At 37.3% G+C, this 19,729-nt stretch overlaps 2 protein-coding genes across 27 annotated transcripts in view; both read right to left on the bottom strand.

Annotated features, from left to right (window-relative positions):
- Positions 1 to 19,729, bottom strand: part of LOC139977164 (uncharacterized) — a 371,700-nt gene that overhangs the window by 197,070 nt on the left and 154,901 nt on the right. For 22 of the 26 annotated variants that reach the window (XM_071986354.1, XM_071986371.1, XM_071986377.1 and 19 more), the window contains exons 6-14: positions 17,391 to 19,471; positions 16,469 to 16,671; positions 15,682 to 15,758; positions 14,931 to 14,992; positions 13,694 to 13,733; positions 12,376 to 12,699; positions 11,931 to 12,154; positions 1,755 to 1,895; positions 24 to 176 (exon numbers count right to left, since the gene is read on the bottom strand). The exons of 1 other annotated variant lie outside the window; for it this stretch is intronic. In XM_071986354.1, the coding sequence (XP_071842455.1) occupies positions 24 to 176; positions 1,755 to 1,895; positions 11,931 to 12,154; positions 12,376 to 12,699; positions 13,694 to 13,733; positions 14,931 to 14,992; positions 15,682 to 15,758; positions 16,469 to 16,671; positions 17,391 to 19,471 (3,305 nt within the window). The remainder of the gene's footprint in view (positions 1 to 23; positions 177 to 1,754; positions 1,896 to 11,930; positions 12,155 to 12,375; positions 12,700 to 13,693; positions 13,734 to 14,930; positions 14,993 to 15,681; positions 15,759 to 16,468; positions 16,672 to 17,390; positions 19,472 to 19,729) is intronic. 3 more of the 26 variants (XM_071986363.1, XM_071986362.1, XM_071986364.1) reach the window with 3 other exon arrangements.
- LOC139977198 (zinc finger MYM-type protein 1-like) lies at positions 1,902 to 11,924 on the bottom strand. The gene is made up of 2 exons (XM_071986442.1): positions 8,020 to 11,924; positions 1,902 to 6,959 (listed from the first exon to the last, which is right to left on the bottom strand). The coding sequence occupies exon 2, from the start codon at positions 6,058 to 6,060 to the stop codon at positions 5,206 to 5,208; it is 855 nt and encodes a 284-aa protein (XP_071842543.1). The 5' UTR covers positions 6,061 to 6,959; positions 8,020 to 11,924; the 3' UTR covers positions 1,902 to 5,205.

The following is a 19,729-nucleotide window of genomic DNA, read 5'->3' as shown; positions in this document are numbered from 1 at the left end:
AGAATATTCCAAACATTCTATACCTTAAGAATAAAGACTAATTCAACAAGCTCTGATCCCTGCCCAGCCTCAACGTGACACGTATATTTGTGCTTCTCCTGTGTACCTTCCTTGATATTTAGCACAAATTTGCAGAAACTTCCCTCGGAAGTGGCAACCCTTAAGAAAGATATTTCCTGAAATGAGAAGGTTAGTCTTTAACATTATTTTATAATTACTCACAGGAATAATTGCTATCCTATGATACAGTGCTTGATACACCAACCTAATGGTAGGATAATGTTTCATGGGCAATTAGAACCAACAAGAATCACAAATCCTCTCAGAGGATATATACTTGCCATTTTTGGAAAAATAAAATCCAATACTCAAGCAGACGAGTTGGAAGGGAATCGTACACAGTATACATTATTGACATACTTCTGGAAAAAAAAGATGTTTAAATTCCTTTCGACATTGTATGTCAGATCTGCAGTTGCAGATAATATCTTGCCACTTGTTGGTGATTTGATGCCCTGAAACCTTGTCCCTTGTATTCAGAGCAAATCAAAATTTGGTAGTAAAGAGGTGTTTTTTACTTCTTTTGCTAGAAAGAAAACAAGCAAGGGGTGTAAAATGTTACTGAAAAAAATTGATCTTTTTCTGAAGAAATATTCATTAGAAACAGCCTAGGTCTAAGTAGCTGTGTTCACCATGTGACATATGTCAGCTTAGATTTTTAAGGGGCTGGACTGATCATTTCTGGCCCATTAAATGTGAAGATGTTACATTCAGAAACTATTCCATGTCTGTTTCATCTGGTAAGAGAAAATCCATATGTTTAGTGGTAAAGTGGTTGACTTGTTTTGACTAACTTTTCTAGCAAAGGAACCTACAATTTGTTGTTCTGAAAAAAACTAATAGACTAGCTTCTACTGTGCACACTAACTGCATTCACCAATGTTAGCAATTTTAAATACTTACACATATTAATACAGCTTTTGACACCTATTTTAGCTAACTGCAGACCTGTCAAACATCATCAAAGCAATCCACAATGCAAATATAAACTTGAAAAACTTCTTATTTTCTTACAAGGACATTTGACTTCCACTATATTTGTAAGGAACTTGTTCTCACAGCTCTGCTCAAACTGCATATGTGATATGACATTTAACAAGATTGGCTTTCTTGAGATATTGCTGTTATAAGGTTTTCAGGTCTGTTCACCTCAGATAACCTTTGACCTACCGTAGAAAGTTTAGACTTGTTGCATAGTACCACAACACCCAATTCATTGTGCATGTGCATAATTTAGTTTCTTAATTTTGTAGAATTTAGTTGAAGTTACATTTCTCTCAAAACTCAGAACCATTAAATACCTCACAGTCAGAATGCGCAGCCACACAAGGGCTGTGAGTTTGATATTTGCCATCAATCTCCAGTCTGCAACATCATGCTTTTCAGGATTTTGACTCCAAAGTACCTTTCAAACCATCACAATTGCTTGATATACATCTTCTGCTAGATATAATGATATTTTGCAAACAAAAATTTAACTTATTTTGTAATATGTAAAGATGAAGTAACATGAATTATTTTTAATATTACCTTTCTTCATTATTTTGGATGTTACGTGAAGTTCACACACTCAGATATTGCTCCTTGAACTGTCTAAATTATGTAAAATTTAATAGTTTACACTTCATAAATATGATCATGAAAATATATAAAATTAAAATATTCAACTTTTGTTTGATTAGAGTCCACCATACCTTTGTTTTTTTTCCTTCAGCACCACAGGTCCAATCTGGTGGCTCTATGTTGACAAAATGACATGTCAGGGGCAACTTTCCTTGTTTAAAAAATACTGCAGACTGTTTTACCAACACAGAAACTTCATTTATGCTGACAATCTTCAAACAGAGAAGGAAGAAAACAAGCAAAAATGGGGTAGAAGAAACAGTTGACAAGATGCTACAGTTATCAATATGTGAACTAGAGCATCGAAAGGCATAGTTCTCACCAGACTTATCATTTGGACAAGTGTGTCTCAATGAATGAACCTATTTAGCACCTAACTGTAGGTGCCATCCGTTTTTATATCTCGCCCACCTCCAGACACTATCTGAAACAACTGAGTGTTCTGCAGGATGGTGCTCTCCAAGTAGTAGTACTGCTTGATTTGGCATTCTTTTCACTTTATCTGAGTGTCAGCTGGACATGTGTATATATTAGCAAAGTATCTACTATCTTACCACAAACATAAATCCTGTTGAGATCATTCTTGATTCATCCTTTCCAAAAATGAGGGTTCAACGATCTTTTTAATTTTACACAGTAAGCAATGGGCATTTTCCATTGAGTTAACAGTATGTTTAATACAGAAATCACACACTTACAGCCCATTGACTCGGTCCCATGATATCACACTTGCTTTAGTCGATTTAAGTTACAGCGCTCAGTTATGACTTCAAGGGGAATGTTAATACGGAACCCCTTAATAGAAGTAGTAACCTCCATTTTGGAAACAATATCAGTCAACAGTTAGTTTGAACAAAGTAGTGACGAATCATGTCATACGACACATACCACGTATGGAAAGGGGGCGAAGGGGGTGGGGGTGGGGTACACTAATCATATCACTTGAACTGAGCTCAACAGAAGGCTGGCAATGACCCAATTGATACAAAAATAAAGAATGGTGTCGTGTGCAAATACTTTAAGCAATTTATTAATTTATTAATAATTTTATTAATTTATTGCTCCAAAAACACTGCTTCAGGGTACTTGATTCTTTCAGGTCATTATGTATAGTACAAACAATACAAAATAATTATTACGATGCTTTCCTATAATGTATTTGGAAGTTGTTCAGCTCCAAAGTTGCTATTTCATGCTGCTATTCGGCATGAGGAAGGGGCTTTGATGCCAATATTTTACTGAAGTAACTATGTTAGAGCTGTCAGAGTTTTATACTTTAATTATAAGTATAACGTTCTTACACCTAAACAACTTTTGTAGCTTTTCTCAATATTAATTTATGAAGTTGTAAAGTTACTCAGGTGTACAAAAGAGGTCGTCTTTGACAGCCAATAACTCAAAACGCCTCATGTTGAAAAAATTTGATGATTTTTTCTGGAAAAGATATATTACCACCCTGTTTGTACAAAAAAAAATCAGAAGGGTGTTTTGCCTTATTTTGACATGAAAAATCCTCAATGTTTGGAATTTTTAAAAACAAAACGTTTATGCCTGTTTTGATGTTCCACATGTTTTGAGCCTGGGTATTGTACTTCAAGGTCATTAAATTTAATACTGTGCAGATTTTTATGTCATATAAACAAATACTATTTGCAATGTACTTGTCTGTTCTGGTTTAATCCATTAAATAGAGGACTACTATAAAATGAATATCAACCAGTACATACATGTACAGTGTGTTCAGTACATACATACATGTACTGGGCGTACATGTGCAGTGTGTATTAGTGTTACATGTAAACATATGTCCTTATCCAAATGGATATTTTAATTGGGACGTTTTAAAAGATGTCAAACTACAACAAACTCCATAATTTGGTGATTTGATATGGAATGACCCATTCACGAACTTGTTCCCCCCAAAATGGAGGAATTATCAATTGACTAATGCAGCAACATCAGTGGCGTAGCCAGACTTTTCCATCTGGGGGGGGGGCAAATGGGGGTGGGGCGAAAGTGGGGCAGACTAAGCTAGTACAAAATACATACCAAACAGTTTGCATGACAAACTGTGGCAAATCGGGTATTGTGTCAGCAATGTAGGGTACAGATGGTCACTCTAGTTAGCTGACGTTTTATGTCATTTCCACATAGGTATTATTTAATTCATTTATTTGTTTTATCGCCAATTGTGTACAAAGGGAAAGGAAGTCTCCTAAAAAGTCATAAAAGACTTAACAAGGTAGGAGACTCCCTGGGAGAAAAGAAAAGAAAAATGAACAAATATTTATAATACAGAATATACGTAATGATTAAATATACAGTAATAATATCCTAGTGACGCTGAGATGGATACGTGAAAAGATTAAATATTACTAGTACGAGTTAATGAACTCCTTTTTCAAATGCCTGGTGAATGTGGGTTTTGAAGTAATGAACTTCAAATTTTTTGATAGATCATTCCAAATTTGTATTGCTCTGTTTCGAAGACCGAATTTCCCTATGTTACTATGGTAAAAATTGCAATGAGCGTTGTCGGCTTGTCTTGTGTGATGGTTATGTAAGACTCTGTTACTACAAATAAAGTCATTAAAAGTGACTGGCAGTAATCCATTCCATGCTTTGTAAGCAAAGGTAGCAACCTTGACTGTTATAATATCACCGAGTTTTAATAAATTTAGGGACTTGAATATTCCACTAGTATGTAGCATGATATAGCATTCTAAGGACATGCTGTGGGAGGAAATATTTCAGTTTAGATAATATACCAGTATTTTTTGCTACAGTGTTACATACTGACGAAATATGGTTATTCCAAGAAAGTTTGCTATCAATATTAATACCAAGAAACTTAGTTTCAGTTACACATTTAATTATTTTGCCGTCCATCGTAATATTAACGATAAAACAGATCACCGAAAAAGTCATCGATAATTCTCTTTAAAAATCTGAATAGACAAGTCTCTTTCTGTCAGTATTCAAAGATGATCAGCATGATATCTGACTTGCCTGGGAGTGTAACCCCCCCCCCCCATCAACAAAAGATGTTATCATTCCCCCTTCGGGCCCTTCTTTTGCACTGTCTAGGGCTCACTCAAACAGTCTAGCGAAGGTTAATTCGCCTGTTCTGATGACTGTCTGCGAACTTATCGACGAATTCGTCCAAATTGATCCCCCCGGACAGTTCCCTCTCGATATGTAAAACTCAGAGATCACTAAAGCGACTGTCTGACATTTGTGTTCCGCAGATAGGTTTTGATGACCTTCAATGTTGAGAAGCTGCGCTCGCATCCAGCACTCGATACCGGAATCGCAATGGCAATTTTACAAAGGCGGAACAGCTCTGCAAAGACATGGCTCCAGAAACGATGTCAGCGACAGAAGGTTGGGTGGTGGCGTCTCTCCCGTGTTAGCGAACGCTGGAGGAGTCTCTGTGCTTGCGGAACCTCGTGTTTGAGGTCTTCCATGCTCACATCGAACACTTGGCCAAACCGTTCGACGATTTCCATTGAGAGGAAATCCTTATATACTCTCTGGATTCAGTGATTGGATCCCTCTCATGATCTGGCAGTTTTCTGTGGAGAAGCGCTTGTTCATTTCCGCGGTGATGGTATCGACGATCGAATAGAACATGTGTATCTTGATGCTCTCCTTCGTAGTTGACGTATCCTCCTCTGCCATTAACCGCTTTGTTACCACGCTGTCTTGTAGCCGTATTGGCAATCGCCTTTGCCGTCTTGGTCGGTGCTCGGTGTCGATAGGAATTTCGCATGAAGTCGCAAGGCCTGACGCTGCTTCCCAATACGCATCAAATGCGTCTTTTTCGGACCTCATATCCCTTGGGCCACATTTGAAGTTACCCACGATGTCTGTTGCCTTTGCTAGGTCTAGACTCGGGTTCTGGAGCATATCGGAGAGCCCTTTGGATTCTTGCAGTATAGTGGAAAAAATAGTCAGCATCACAGCGAAGAAGAAATCGAGCTGGCCCAGCAAACCTCGCGCATCGATTGCTCTTTCTGCGTTATCCTCCAGTGAAATTTCCTCTAGCGTCTTCAATATTGCCGGCAGACGATCTCTAACGTTGCGGCATGAAATGTACCGACAGGCCAATCGTGTGTCACTCAATGCAGGAAGTTCACGCGGTGTCTCGTTTGGAAAAATATCGCTCTGAATTCCCTTGTACTTGGAATGGACGTACGATCGTGAGAGGAACACGTAAAGTTTCTCAAGCAGAGCGAAGAAATCAGCCGCGTCTGGAATGCCCTTGACAGTATCAACGATAACTAAGTTGAGACGATGCGCATGGCAGTGCACATAAAAGGCATATTTTGCCTCATTCCGGAGGATCCGAGCAACACCGTTGTGTTTTCCGCTCATTACCGGAACACTATCGTAGCCTTGTCCCACAAGATGTTGTTTATAGTTAAGGCCAAAAGACTCCAAGCACTTGATGATGTTTCCGCTTAGACCTATAGCATCCAGCTTTTCGGCTGCTTTGAACAGTACAAATCAATCCTTGACGTAACCCTAGTAGTAATATCTGATAACTAAAGAGAGTGGCTCGGTCTTTGAAACATCCTCATGTCTCATCTACAATGATTGAGAACTCTCCTGCTTCTTTTACCTCTTCTACAACTTCCATCCTCACCGTCTCTGCCAACATTCCCAGAATTTCATTTTGTAGCTGTGGGGAGGTGCATTTTGCATTCTGGGATAACGAGGCAATTTTGTAGCCAGCAATTCATTGCGTGTACTCAGAAGTTGCAAAGTTTCCAGGAAATTCCCCCGGTTTGTAGAGCTGTCTGCATCTGTTCCTTCCCGGTGACCTCTCTGTGCTATGTTCTGTTTCGCAGTGAACAAGAGAACATCCGCAAGTATCTTTATGTACTCGCGGTTTTCGTCTACTTCTTTTCGGTATGCGTCACTCATCATTTGCCGAACCGAGGAATCCTTCTGCTTCATCTGCTTGTAATCCGTTCAAGCTAACCAAGCCTCCTTATGGCATGCAGAATTTGCGTGACCCGCAAGACCCTTCTTCTTTTCCCTCGCCTTCTTCCACGTTTTGAAACCAACTGATGTGTAAGCTGCGTCCACGGATGTACCAGGAAGCTCAAAGTGCCGGTAAACGAAGCAATACACACTGACAGTGGAAATTGAGTATCCCAACCACGGATAGTCGTCGAACCACATGTTGATGAACGACCTGCCTTTGTCGCTTTTAGGATATTCATTGAGTTTAGGTTGGCGAGGTCCATCTCTTGGGTAACGAGATATGTCTGTGAAAAACAGAAGGAAGTGAATATGACACTTCGTCAATCAACACAGTCTTACATATGGTTTCATCAAATCTGCTCGACTGCTGAATAGAAACTTATCAGTACCTCAAAGGTTCAATAACTCTTTTATTTCATGATTATCGGATTCAAACTCTAGGAGGAGAAGCATTTGGCTTATTTAAAAAAAAATGGCCCAAATTGACCACTACATGACCTTGGACCTTTAATTTGTTAACACCTTAGATGACCCTTCACTTGGTCATCATTGTGACCAAGTTTCATTATGATCCATCAAAGGGTGTAGGAGTAGCAATTTGAATCAATTGTGAACAGACATATAGATAAGTAGATGATAGACATGCATGATCACAATAGCTCACCCAGCCATATGGCTGAGGCGAGCTAAAAATGATGATGATTGGAACAACCGGGATGGGGCACCGTCTTGAACGTCTTCTCTATGAGATATAAAATGTCAGGTTCACTACGGTCGCCTCTTATGGTCTTATAGCTTAACACAGGCCCATGGCCAAGGGGGGGGGGGTGGCGCAGTAGACAACCGCAACCGCCCCCTTGGCCATATTTTTTTTTTTTTTTTACAGTATCATCAGAAATTTCCAGGCGCATAGCCAAAGAAAGGATTTGCATTTGCAAAATACATCTACAGATTACGTTGGATTATCGAGATACTTGGTCAGTGTTATTATCGATTAGTGGTACCTATGGGGTGTTCAAAAATGTCAAAGTCAAGGGTCATTAAAGAGGCATAGCCTAATAAGCTACCATGTGAAAAATTGCAAAATGTGTCTAATCCTATGCACAGATTAAGTTGGATTATCATGATACTTGGTCAGTGTTATCAGTGACTAGTGGTGCCCATGGAGTATTTTTGCGTTTTTTCAAATTTTGGCGAGATGGGGATGGTGGGCAAACCAGCCCAACGCCCGCCCCCCATAAAACAGGCCGAGACCTTGGCTAAACGTTATAGGCCTACTTTTATTTACAATTAGGGGCCTACCATTTTTTAAGGCAAGAAGTTTTGTGTGGGGAATTAGCTTACCGTCTGGTCTAGCAGTCTTTTTCTGGGTAAGTTTCTTAGCACGTTGTTCTTCAACTGATGTTGTTGGCATATCATGATCCGCCTCCTCAATCAAATTTGTGTTATCACTTTGTTCGGCTAAAACGTATTCTGGGAGATCCGCATCGTCAGTATCGTCCATTCCTTTCGGGCCTTCTAGTCTTGGCCTCTTTCCCCCTGTCCCTAAGTCGTGACTATCATCCTTTCCTTGATATGGTTTCAAGAAATATTCAAGACGTCCTCTCTTATTAGCTGATGCAATTTTACAATGTATTTCGCGCCCTATGAGCTCACTACGGAAACACAAACGTATATAGACTACAGACTGTTCTGTGTTGAAGGTACCTAACCCAAGAAACACATCGCGATTGGTAAGTTTCAGTCAAAATGCAAATTGTTTCTAAATACTGTGATATTCATTCTGCCATACACGTCACTCACGTGTCAATCATTTCGGAACACAACCCAGGGATCAGGGATAACCATGTTAACATAAACTGAGCGTAGCCTCCGCTTGTGAGTGCCGCGGTGACCGTTTAATTAAATTGCCAAACCGTTTCCATTTTCCGATTTTTTTGGGCCACCCAATTTCGCAGATAGAGAATTGGGTAAAAGGTAAAGAATAAAAATTGCATAAAAACCATGGTAATATGCACATAGGCCCAGCAACATATTTAGTGTGCATTCAAGTTTTTTTTCTCAGTCAATTCCATTTGGGGGGAAGTGGGGGGGCGAGCATTTCAACTGGGGGGGGGGGCTCCCGCCCCCGCTGGCTACGCCACTGAGCAACATATAAAGAAAGGTATCAGGAATCAGTTATCATGTTGACAAAGTCTATTTAGTGACTAAGTATAGCCAGAGGGAAACACCCTTCCCATTAAATACATTACATATGCAGCACCAGTGTAGTTTACTAGCTATCCCTGGCTGAAGTTCATACTGCCTGTACCTAAGCTGACCTTTGACCTACAACTTAAACAGCAATGAGATTCTACTACATATGGGAAAGTCAAATCAGCATACGTTCACATCTTCCCTGAAACCTGAGCTTAAGGAATTTCTTAGAGGTTTCGTCTATTTTAAATGGCGGAGCAATTTTACTTATCATTTGGATAATCTACCTTGTATAATTAATCTCTTTTGAAGGTACAACTCTCCAGATAAAGCATTTCGATATTTTGACATTTGGACCTCTGCTGACCCCCAATGACCTCTGTCCTCCACCGACAATAATAGGGTTCTTATACTCACTATAAGAAAGACAAATGCCAAATATAAGCTATGTGATGTAACCTATCTTGGGATATCGTGTTTACAAGGTTTGTGTTATAAGGCTTTACAGAGTGAACACTTTGATGAACCCAAATGACCTTTGACCTACAAAAACACTACGGTTCTTGTACTTATTATAGGCAAGCCACATACAAAATACGAGAGCCAATTCAGTTTCCTATCTGAAGATATCATGTTTACAAGAATTTCAAAGTTTTGACCCCTTGTGACCTGAAATGAACTCTGGCTTACACCAAATTGTGTAAAATCTTTACACTACATTTTACACTACATGTAGTGTAAAATCTTTACACTACATTACCAAAGCTATCCTACCATGTTTATATGAACTCATTTGATGTTCAGGTTCTAGAGAAACAGTATTTTTAAGATTTTCACGGTTTGCCTTCTGTTGACGCCAAATAACTTTTGATCTCCACCCAAAACAATAGCATTATTGCACTAATTATGAAATATGTGACAATATACATAAGTTATCTTTCTTGAGATATCATGTTTACAAGCCAAGGCGTCACATACACACATACCATACTGAACATATGCATATTGTGCTCCCCAACCTATGGCAAGTAACCAAAAACAGATACAAGCATTACTATTAATGAGGTCAAGTTTTATGATCTAATAAGCATGCACAGTATCAATATTTTCATTATATTATGCAAGTACATGTATGAAGCTAATTATAAATACTATTTCAGGGATATATTATTATGAATTTTATGTTCAGATTAATATTCATGATATGCACCCAATAAAATAACAAGGTTGATTGCATGAATGTATTGTGACAAACCTAATATGCCAATGATGCAAACCATGGAACATTTGGTTCTTGTCTTGTGTTTGAAAGCCATACCTTGCAATTTGATGAATGTTAATGACATAAAGTTGAAGACCTCATGAAAATGTGCTTAATATGTACCAACATACCAGTATGAACCAAATGTATGTTAAGCCTGCCCAATCATTAATATTCATGAGATGAGAAGCAAGAACAATATGGCACATTTACTCACCATGGGGCATGTATCTACCAAGTATCACATTGATTCAACTTGTGGTTGTTGAGATATCGTGTTTTCAGCTGTTTTTGACCTTTTCCCATTAAACCCCACCCAACATTAAATATGATGTAAAATTGGTGCTGAACATGTACATACTATGTAGTTACATGACCATGCCAAGTAATAATCATAATCGGACATTTGGTTGCAGGGATATTGACTTTTTAACCAGAAAGCTAGTGGGCTTATCGTGATACCTTGCCATTTGAGATTATAATCCTAAGCTTTCATCATTGTTGATTAAATTGATCAGCAAGGTTATTTCACTGACTGTGGAACTACCTTCTAAATATGTTAACTTACCATGTTTACAAGTTTTTTTTAAACAAAAATCAACTCAAGCTCTGACCCCTAATACATTACTATGTACCCGCTATCTACCAACACCTTCAAACAAAGTATGATTCAATTCTGAAAATGTTTACATTTGACCTTGTGACCCTATTAATATTCATGTAATGAGCCCCACATCAATAGGCTCTTCTACTCACTATGGTGGATATATGTATTAAGTATGACTTCAATCCAACTTCTCGTTGATCAGTTACCGTGTTTACAAGCTGTTTGAGTGAAAATAAACTTAAGCCCTGCCCTCTAAATAAGTATGCATAATATCAACTTAAATATATATCACCACATATTAATACTAGGTATAAATAAATTCTGACTCTCGGTTGCGGTGTTATTAGCATTTGGAGATTTTCACATTTGAGCCTGTGACCTCATTATTATTCAAGAAATGAGCACCAAAATCAAAAGGGTTCATCTACTGACTATGGCGCATCTATGTACCATGTATGATTTCAATCCAATTTGCCCTTGTTGAGTTATCGTGTTAACGAGCCAAGGACGTCACACACACTCACACAAATACACACACGCATACACGCAATCACCATGGCATAGATTCCTTGAGCCTTCGTGCAAGGATTCAAATATGTTATCGCAGGCCCTGTCCACACATTAATATTCATAAGATGGTGTGCAAAACAATAGGACACATCTGCTCATCATAGGGCATCTATCTACCAAGATTCTACTTGTGTTTGTTGAGATATCGTGTTTAACAAGCTGTTTTCCATGATTTCCCATTGCGTCTAACCCAAACATAAATACTTATGAGGCAAACAATGTTGTTGCAAAGAACATGTATTTATAGTATGTAGTTACATCACCATATCACGAATGAACTTAATAGGACAAACGGTTGAAGAGAACATGACATTTTAATAATTTTATGCCCTGCCCACTCATTGATATTCATGATATTGGAATCACAAACAATAGAGCAAATCTACACACCAAAGGGAATCTACTTACCAAGTATGACATTCATTCAACTTGTGTTTGTTGAGATACAAACACCCACACACCAGCATGGTTGCAAAGGTTACTGAACCCTCAGCATCGTAACCAAAAATCACATCTTGACTTCTTGATAAATGTAAATTATTGCAAATATCAACACAACCCCACCATTTTATCTCCCAGTAATCCAAATGGCAGCCAATATCAACAAGTGAAGATCCTCACCTTTTCACCCCCTGGTAGTTCCAAGTAATAGCCAACCTGAATATGTGTTATGCCTCCAGAGGATGACAGATCTTTAGCAGCATATAACACGATACGTTTGCCTTCAACTATTTCATCACCGATGTCAAATTTCTCCCAGCTGAAATTTTTTAATTTGATCACACAACTTCGCTCAGTTAGTACATAAGGTGTGTCCGGCTGAGGTCTCCACACAGGCTGGTTGCCTGAAGAATCCAGATGAAACAGAAAGGTATTTTACATTTCTTAATAATAATACAAAGTTCTAATAGGTTGCATTTATATGACAGATAGATTGTATTATGCAGGAAAGTCTATTAAATGCAATGATGGAATAATGTAAGAGGCTGTGTTCTATCATAACTAAACTAACCTATTAGTGTAGGTGAAATACATTTAAAAGCGAGACATGTGCACTTGAATATACCTTCTTCATGATGGCTGCTATATATCTTTGCTTTCCATTCACATCCTTTCTTGAGAACCAAGCAGTGAGGCAATGTCAGTTCAACTGGTTTCAGTAGCTTCAGGTTATTAGGCAGGAGCTCAACCACAACTGATGAATTACTAGTGAATGATAGATCAGGATCACCCTGGAAATTATATGGAATAATTCTCATCTGGATTAACTGATCCTTCTCCAGAGCACCAGGAGGTATTTCTAAGCTGACACCAGTATCTGGAAGCTCTAGCTCTCCTCCATCCTTGTTGACCCAAAGCTCGATTTGCAGTGGATTAGAAGGTAAGTTGTCTGCAATATAAATAATCAGAGAAGTTCAGGGACATTCAGCAGGAATATATTACAATATTGCTTTCAGTGAAGAGTGGTCTCCTTAATGGTCTTTTTCTATGCTAGTATTTGTAGTATATGAGGACACATATATCTGCTTATTTGTCAAAACTATTATTCCTCCATTTATAAAATTGATAATTTTCATATATATATTGAAATCTTACAACCTCATATGCATTAAACTTTGATCTTTTTTTTTGCGTTTATCAGTTTCCAAGTTTATATTGTTGTCACTTAAATAACTAAACTCAGAAGTCTACAAGCTAAACTATTACACATAATTATTTAAAAATACTCAAATTAAAATTACTCCCAGAGGATTGATATTTGTTGCTGATGTTGTTCAAAGCAAGATTGTTACAAGTATTACAATTCTTTACATAATGCTCACAAATTTGAAAATGTAATACTCAGCACATACTGTGACAAAACCACCGTGAATCTTACTGCAAAGACTGGTATGCCTATCGTTATGCTATGATAGCATTGAAGTCCTACTAACCAAGGATTTATAATTCTTTTGCACAGTATAATTTGACTTTCTCAATGTACTAAAATTTGTTGTCAAAATAAAGCTTTGGTTTCTTAATACTTGGAGAACACAAATATGATTTCATAGGAAATCACCAATAATCTGAGGTGAAAGGAAATAACACTTTTTGGATAGAAGAACACAGTCTCAAAAGACTAGTATTGTCATAAAAACACAACACAAGACAAGAAAATAAACGAGTGGTCTGAATCTATGTGATACTTCACTCATCAGCAGAAATCAAGTATGAGTGAAGAATTAAATATGTATGCCAGCTTAAAGTGTGATTACAGACTATTGTATGTACTTCAGCACTTATTGTAGAGTTACAGGGATTGCTTTGACAATAACAAAGAAATCCTCATTAATTAAACATTATAAGTTCTTAACTGATTGTTCTTATTAATTCCAGAAACTCACCAGAGTTTGCTGACATCCTCCCCGGTAATCTAAATTCCATCTAAATGAAGATTTCATCAGACAAGAAAAGACAAAAATACTCATGGGGAAAATCATACAAACCTGAATGAAACTACATCATGAACCAGAAATCCCAGAGAGTTTGCGATGCCTTGTTATATATTTTTTTATTTAATGAGTTTGCTGATGTAGGTTAATTCGATAAAACTTAATCAGGACTAGAAGATCACAAATTTGCCATTACATCAAAATATTTTTATAATCACTTATCACCAAAGGATATTACAATCTACAACGAAGTGACCCCAAATCCAGACCAGACAGCTTTCTGATGTTGGCTAAAAAGTCAGATGGATGTTTTATAATAAGGGATATTTTCCTGTTTAGATTTAGAATAAATTAGATCCACCATAAGCCCTATAACAACTGTTATGAAGGAAGGAAGCTAATGGCAATATATTATTCTTTGTGAAATATTGTGATAGTTTACAACTTTCCTTTAAATAAACTTCTAGCATATATCGCAAATGATTAGGTAAAACACCGCAGACAGCAACGATAAAATGTGTGACAAGACATAGGTTGTGAAAGTCCCCCAATACAAGAGCATCAATTCTCTGATATATATTTCATCTTCTGACCACTATAGAGTGTTCCAAAATGATTGACACCTTTGTAGAATATTGCTCATCCCAGAATGAGTGGCAACCAAGAAGTCACTATAAAGGAGTATAAACATACTAAGTATGACACTCATCAATGGTGAATTTCATGAGTAAAATTTTTACACAGTTTTCAAATGTTGACTAGTGCTGACATTAACATGACATATGATCCCTGCCAATACTACTACAAGGATAGTATTCATGAAGGGTCCTACCTACTGTACCAAGTATGAGATTCACTGACAATAATAAATTAGCTACACCCAAGGACATTTCTCTTTATTCCAACCTCTTGTCTGGACAATGGATGACTATTGTCCACTATTAGTTGAATACTAGTGACACAAATTTATATTCCAATGTCACCACTTCTGAGGCCTAGACATGTACACACACGCCATCACCACATCATAGGTTCTTTTTGCCTTGACGAAAGAATCAAGAATAGAGCTAAACTCAAAGAGGAGTTTTTGCTGGTTAAGCAAAGGAATGTTAAAGACGGCCACATGTCAGAACACAATCTGAAATGAATGACAATAATTTAAAAAAAAATACAAGATAATGCATCTCACCATCCATTCACCAGTTGTCACATTTAATGTGTGAATTAAGTTTGCTCCAATGATCCATTCAACTGAAATGAGTATAAGTAGATAACAATAAGACCCTCAGCCACTCTCACATGGAATATTTTATTGAACACATTATTGTATACGTTGCCATATTTCTCTGATTTGAGGATAAAATAACATTTCAAAGTTACAGGTTATATTGGCACTAATTCTTATAATATAAATTGCTTCACGATCAACTTAGTGAAAACCCACAACATTTTGCAATGATATTATCTAAAATATTTCTTCCCTCTTGTAAAAATAGAGCACTTATGCAGTTAATTAACTGTGCATAATCCATTTCACTGTAGTAGTATATTTTACTCAACTGATCATGTCCAATCTAATTTACGGCTCTACACTCATACCCCCCATGCACTTAAAACAAATGTAACACCTTCTTGAATTGCTGCCTTCACACTTCCTTGTGATGATTGTTATCACTGTTTATATGTCTATTTCTGTATGAAATGAAGTTTTCTGATTTAGCTTGCCCAAGCTATTATCATAATCTATCTCGCTTAACTGTTGATACAATTAGAACCATTTTGCAGGCTAAAAGCCTTAAGTTACATTTTTCAACATGCTTCACAGAGCTACGTTTCTTACCACTATGCAGAAGCAGGACTAGAATGAAACAGCTTTATAAAAATATCTGTAACATCTAATTACCAAGCTCTTGCTATTCATAAAATAGAATGTATGTTACCTGAAATGTTTCGGGATTTTAAGTTTTTAAGAACTTTTTCATCTTTCACAGCCACCGGTGGACTTGGAAATAGTAAGCTGAGGAAAAAAAGTAAAATGTACGATGAAAAATCTCCCAAGTTACATACATACCAACTCTTTGAATCACCTATTTACATAAGACTTCCATATTTCGACCATTGCTGACCTCAAATGACCTTTGATCTAGAAGTCTCATGTTGAGTAGGCTATCAACCTAGTGTACATTTAACAGATGTTATAAATATTGAGTAGGCTTGTTTTCAGTTTTGGAACTGGTGAACCCAGATATCTAATTTTTAACTGGAAATTTTAAGACAAAAAATACTGATATATATCATGACACTCTATACTTAATAATATGCAGATCAAAAACACAAATGATGCTTTGTCCACGATAATACTTCTACGCACCATGGGTGGAAGAGAAGGATTGACTGTGACCAATAGCACTGGTTGTAGAGGGCGTACAGTGCTAAATAGTTTATCAGTTCACCATAGACATGGTCGAATGAGACAGGTAAGCAAGGAGTGGAGTAAATTATGATGTAGCAGACTGTAGCAGACTGTCAGAAAAAGTAATGATGCAGTGAGAAAGCCAAACTGTTTACATGGTTCCCATTGTTCATAGATATCAAATGCTTGGAGATATTTCTGCTGAATGTTCTTCTATTAGCTCTATAAATCACACATTCCAATATAAACTTATTTTCAATATCACATATAATGAAAGCTTTAGTTTGGTTTGCAAACTTTGAATTAGTCCTCACCGTGCTACTTCAACCTTTTCATTGTTAGTAATGAATTTAATGAGATCTTCATAATCTTGTTCAATAAGCTTCTGGTCCCACCGATTCACTTCAATAGCCTTCAGGGTATTCAAAACTCTCAGCGAGACATCAGTCTTCAAGATCAGGGCTTTCTCTGTAATTTTTTCCACAACATCTGAAAGCTTCAGACATTTGATTGGAATCTGGAGAATAATCCACAGATATTGTAGTATGTCAACCTGAAATCAGTACCCAATAATAACAAATGGAAACCATAAAACTAGAAACCTGATGAGAGACATTAAGATACATTTTGTTTGCTAGTGACTATAAGAAATTTGTAATATATATGTCCCATGTCGTGTAAAAAATCAGCGAAAGTTGTCTCATGCATGACAATATCCTAATTACACTAAGGATTGATTAATAGCCAACATTTGATTAATACCATTGACGAAATGTGTACCATACCATATACTGATCTTGTCAATTAAATAGATGGCTCAGCATATGATGATGTTGTATTGAAAATAATTCACACATCCCAGAATGATCTGCCACTGTATATACCTGTATATCAATTCATATTTTAGTATGATATCCCCAGAATGAATACATTAGGTCGATCTTGTACTAAAGACCAAATTTGTTTTCTGGATTAAGAGATAAATTTCAAGAGGTAACACATTAAATAGAAACTTACATCATCAATATCTCAACATACTGTACTAGATTTACTTAGCTTTTAGCACAAATTGGGGAAATATACACCTTGAATTTTGTATCCTACGGATTGATGCTGTACTCGACACTGGAGAAATTGTAGTATTCATGCACACTTCAGATTATATATCACAGATATCAGGATATTAGCAGAGGTTTGCTGTGTATTTGAGCTAAGTAATTTGTATTCAAAATTTACCTGTGATCTTGTAGAAAAGGTGAGCATAGAAACCTTTGACCTCAGCAGCAGTCGACTATCTTCAGAGCTGAAGTTAACGGATTCTCTTTTACATATGTCTTTGACAATGTCCTTGACCTTATGTCCTTTGTAACCATCATACTCAGCAAAACAGAGGCAGATGCAGTTCATGATGTAATCAGGAATCTCTCCATTTTCTGTTTTAAAGTCTCTCATTAGAAAACTGGCAATGACATGAAAGCTGGGAGGACAGATGTGACAAGTGAAGCGCAAGATATAATGAAGATCAGCTGGGTCTATGTTAGCCAGGTGTTCTCTGAACAATTGATACTTGTAAAGTTGTTCAGTTGATTTGTGACCCCAGAAGAGGCGGGCCAAATACTTTGCTGCAAACCACTCTTGGATTAATTTATGAAGGAATTTAGCCTGTAGCGAGACATCTTTCACAGCTTTTCCTTTCTGCAAAGGTTCTGATTTCTTCTCTTTTGATTCCAATATTGGTTTATTTTTTGATTGATTGATAGATTCCGAGAGATCAGGATCAAGGGATACCAGTCTCTTTATCTCTGAAGTAACATTAGATGTGTTCAGTGACTCATCACTGATGGAATCAGTCTTGGGACTTTCACTGCCTGAGTCAGTCTGAAAATCTCTACTAGGGGAATTAAATGGAGTTCCTTCCTCAACAACAAGTAACCCAGCATCTATCCATGTTTTGCTATTACTGACACATCTATCCACAAAGTCTTTCTGCCAAAATAGCTGTTGGTTTCCTTTACAGAGGCCGTTAAAGGCAAGTTCCTCCAATGTAATATATGTATCTTGGAGGTCCATTGATGTTTCACTCTCTGAAATGCTCTCATACTCTTCACTAGTAGATTCATCAAGTGACCAAGAGGTCTCTTCAGTGTCAGATGTACTTTCTTCATCCTTTTCAGAACCTGATGAAACAAATGAAACATCATCTTCCTGTGCATGATATGCAAAAGAATCAGGATCAAATTTAATGGTGGCATCTTTCTTCAGAGTGGAATCATGTTTGTGGTGACCAGATGATTGTGCCTCAGGAGCAGTCTTAGCACCAGTTACTTCATATTCCTCCTGCTTGTTAAATGCTGCACTCTCTGATCTGCTCTCATCCTCGTCACAAATTGATTCAAGCTGCTGATGTGACAGATGACCCGAGGTGCCTTCCTCATCCTGCACAGAACACAAAATGTCTACAATGGCCTTCACGAAAGGAGTAACCCTGTCAAGCTGGCCCTCTTGTAACTTTCCTAATCTATCAATGTTATGTACTAACAGCACAAAGAGTAGTGGAACATAACAAAGATCAAGAATAAATGGAACATTATCAATCAAGTCCTTTACATCTTCTTGCCTAGTTTGATCATCAGAGAAGACTTTTTCAATGTATTCATTCCTCTCATCCTCACCAAAGCTTCCTATCTTCAACATTGGACCTGGAGGTAGATGCTTGGTATAATCTGTCCTAGCTGTGATTATAACAATGCAGTTGGACAGTTTCTCCTTTGACATTACTCTCATGACCTCTGAGGGACTTCCATCTTTGGTTACACCATTGTATTCTTCTAACCCATCCAATATGAGGTAGACTTTCTTCTTACCACTGTTAAGCATAGACTCAATATTCTCTTCTGTAATGGGAATGCATTTACGGATGTAGAACATCTTGATAGCTTGAATAATTGTCATGTCATCAACAATTTTCAAGGGCAGATAGATGACCATGGGGATATCCATAAGCTTTCCACAACACCAGTCATAGGCCAACTGAGAGGAGAGCATTGTCTTGCCAGAGCCTGGCTGTCCTTCCAGAATGATTCGAGTCTCTGCTTTTAGTCTTTCATCAGTAAAGATATCTAGGTAGTGCAGCTTACATTTTCGGTCAACTTCTCTGCTAGATATATTGGAACCAGAATTTGTTAAGACTAAGCGGCTGGCAATAAAGAGATCATTAGATTTCCATTGACAAGACTTCATCCAGGGGACAGGAGTCATTGTTTCAAACCAACTCTTCATCTTCTGTTGTAAGCATTTCAGGAATAAGCTCTCTTTGTCTTTAAAACAAGGAAACAGAAAGCACAGTTCAATTTATATTGAAACAAATTAAAATGTTTCACAATTTATGATAATATAAAGAATATCTACCATACTGAAAAACAAGTGTGCTTTGATATCGATAGTTTGGGCAATCTCGTAACACTGTATCTTTGGTAACATTTCTTAACAACTACAGTAGTATAATCTTCAAATGTAAAGGAACCTCACTCCTAACACAAACTAAGACACTGTCATTGCTCAAACATGCTAGTCAG

The sequence above is a fragment of the Apostichopus japonicus genome, chromosome 12, assembly GCF_037975245.1.
Source record: "Apostichopus japonicus isolate 1M-3 chromosome 12, ASM3797524v1, whole genome shotgun sequence".
NCBI lineage: Eukaryota > Metazoa > Echinodermata > Holothuroidea > Aspidochirotida > Stichopodidae > Apostichopus > Apostichopus japonicus.
The sequence above is the reverse complement of the archived record's forward strand: the minus strand, read 5'-3'. Positions and strand labels throughout refer to the sequence as shown.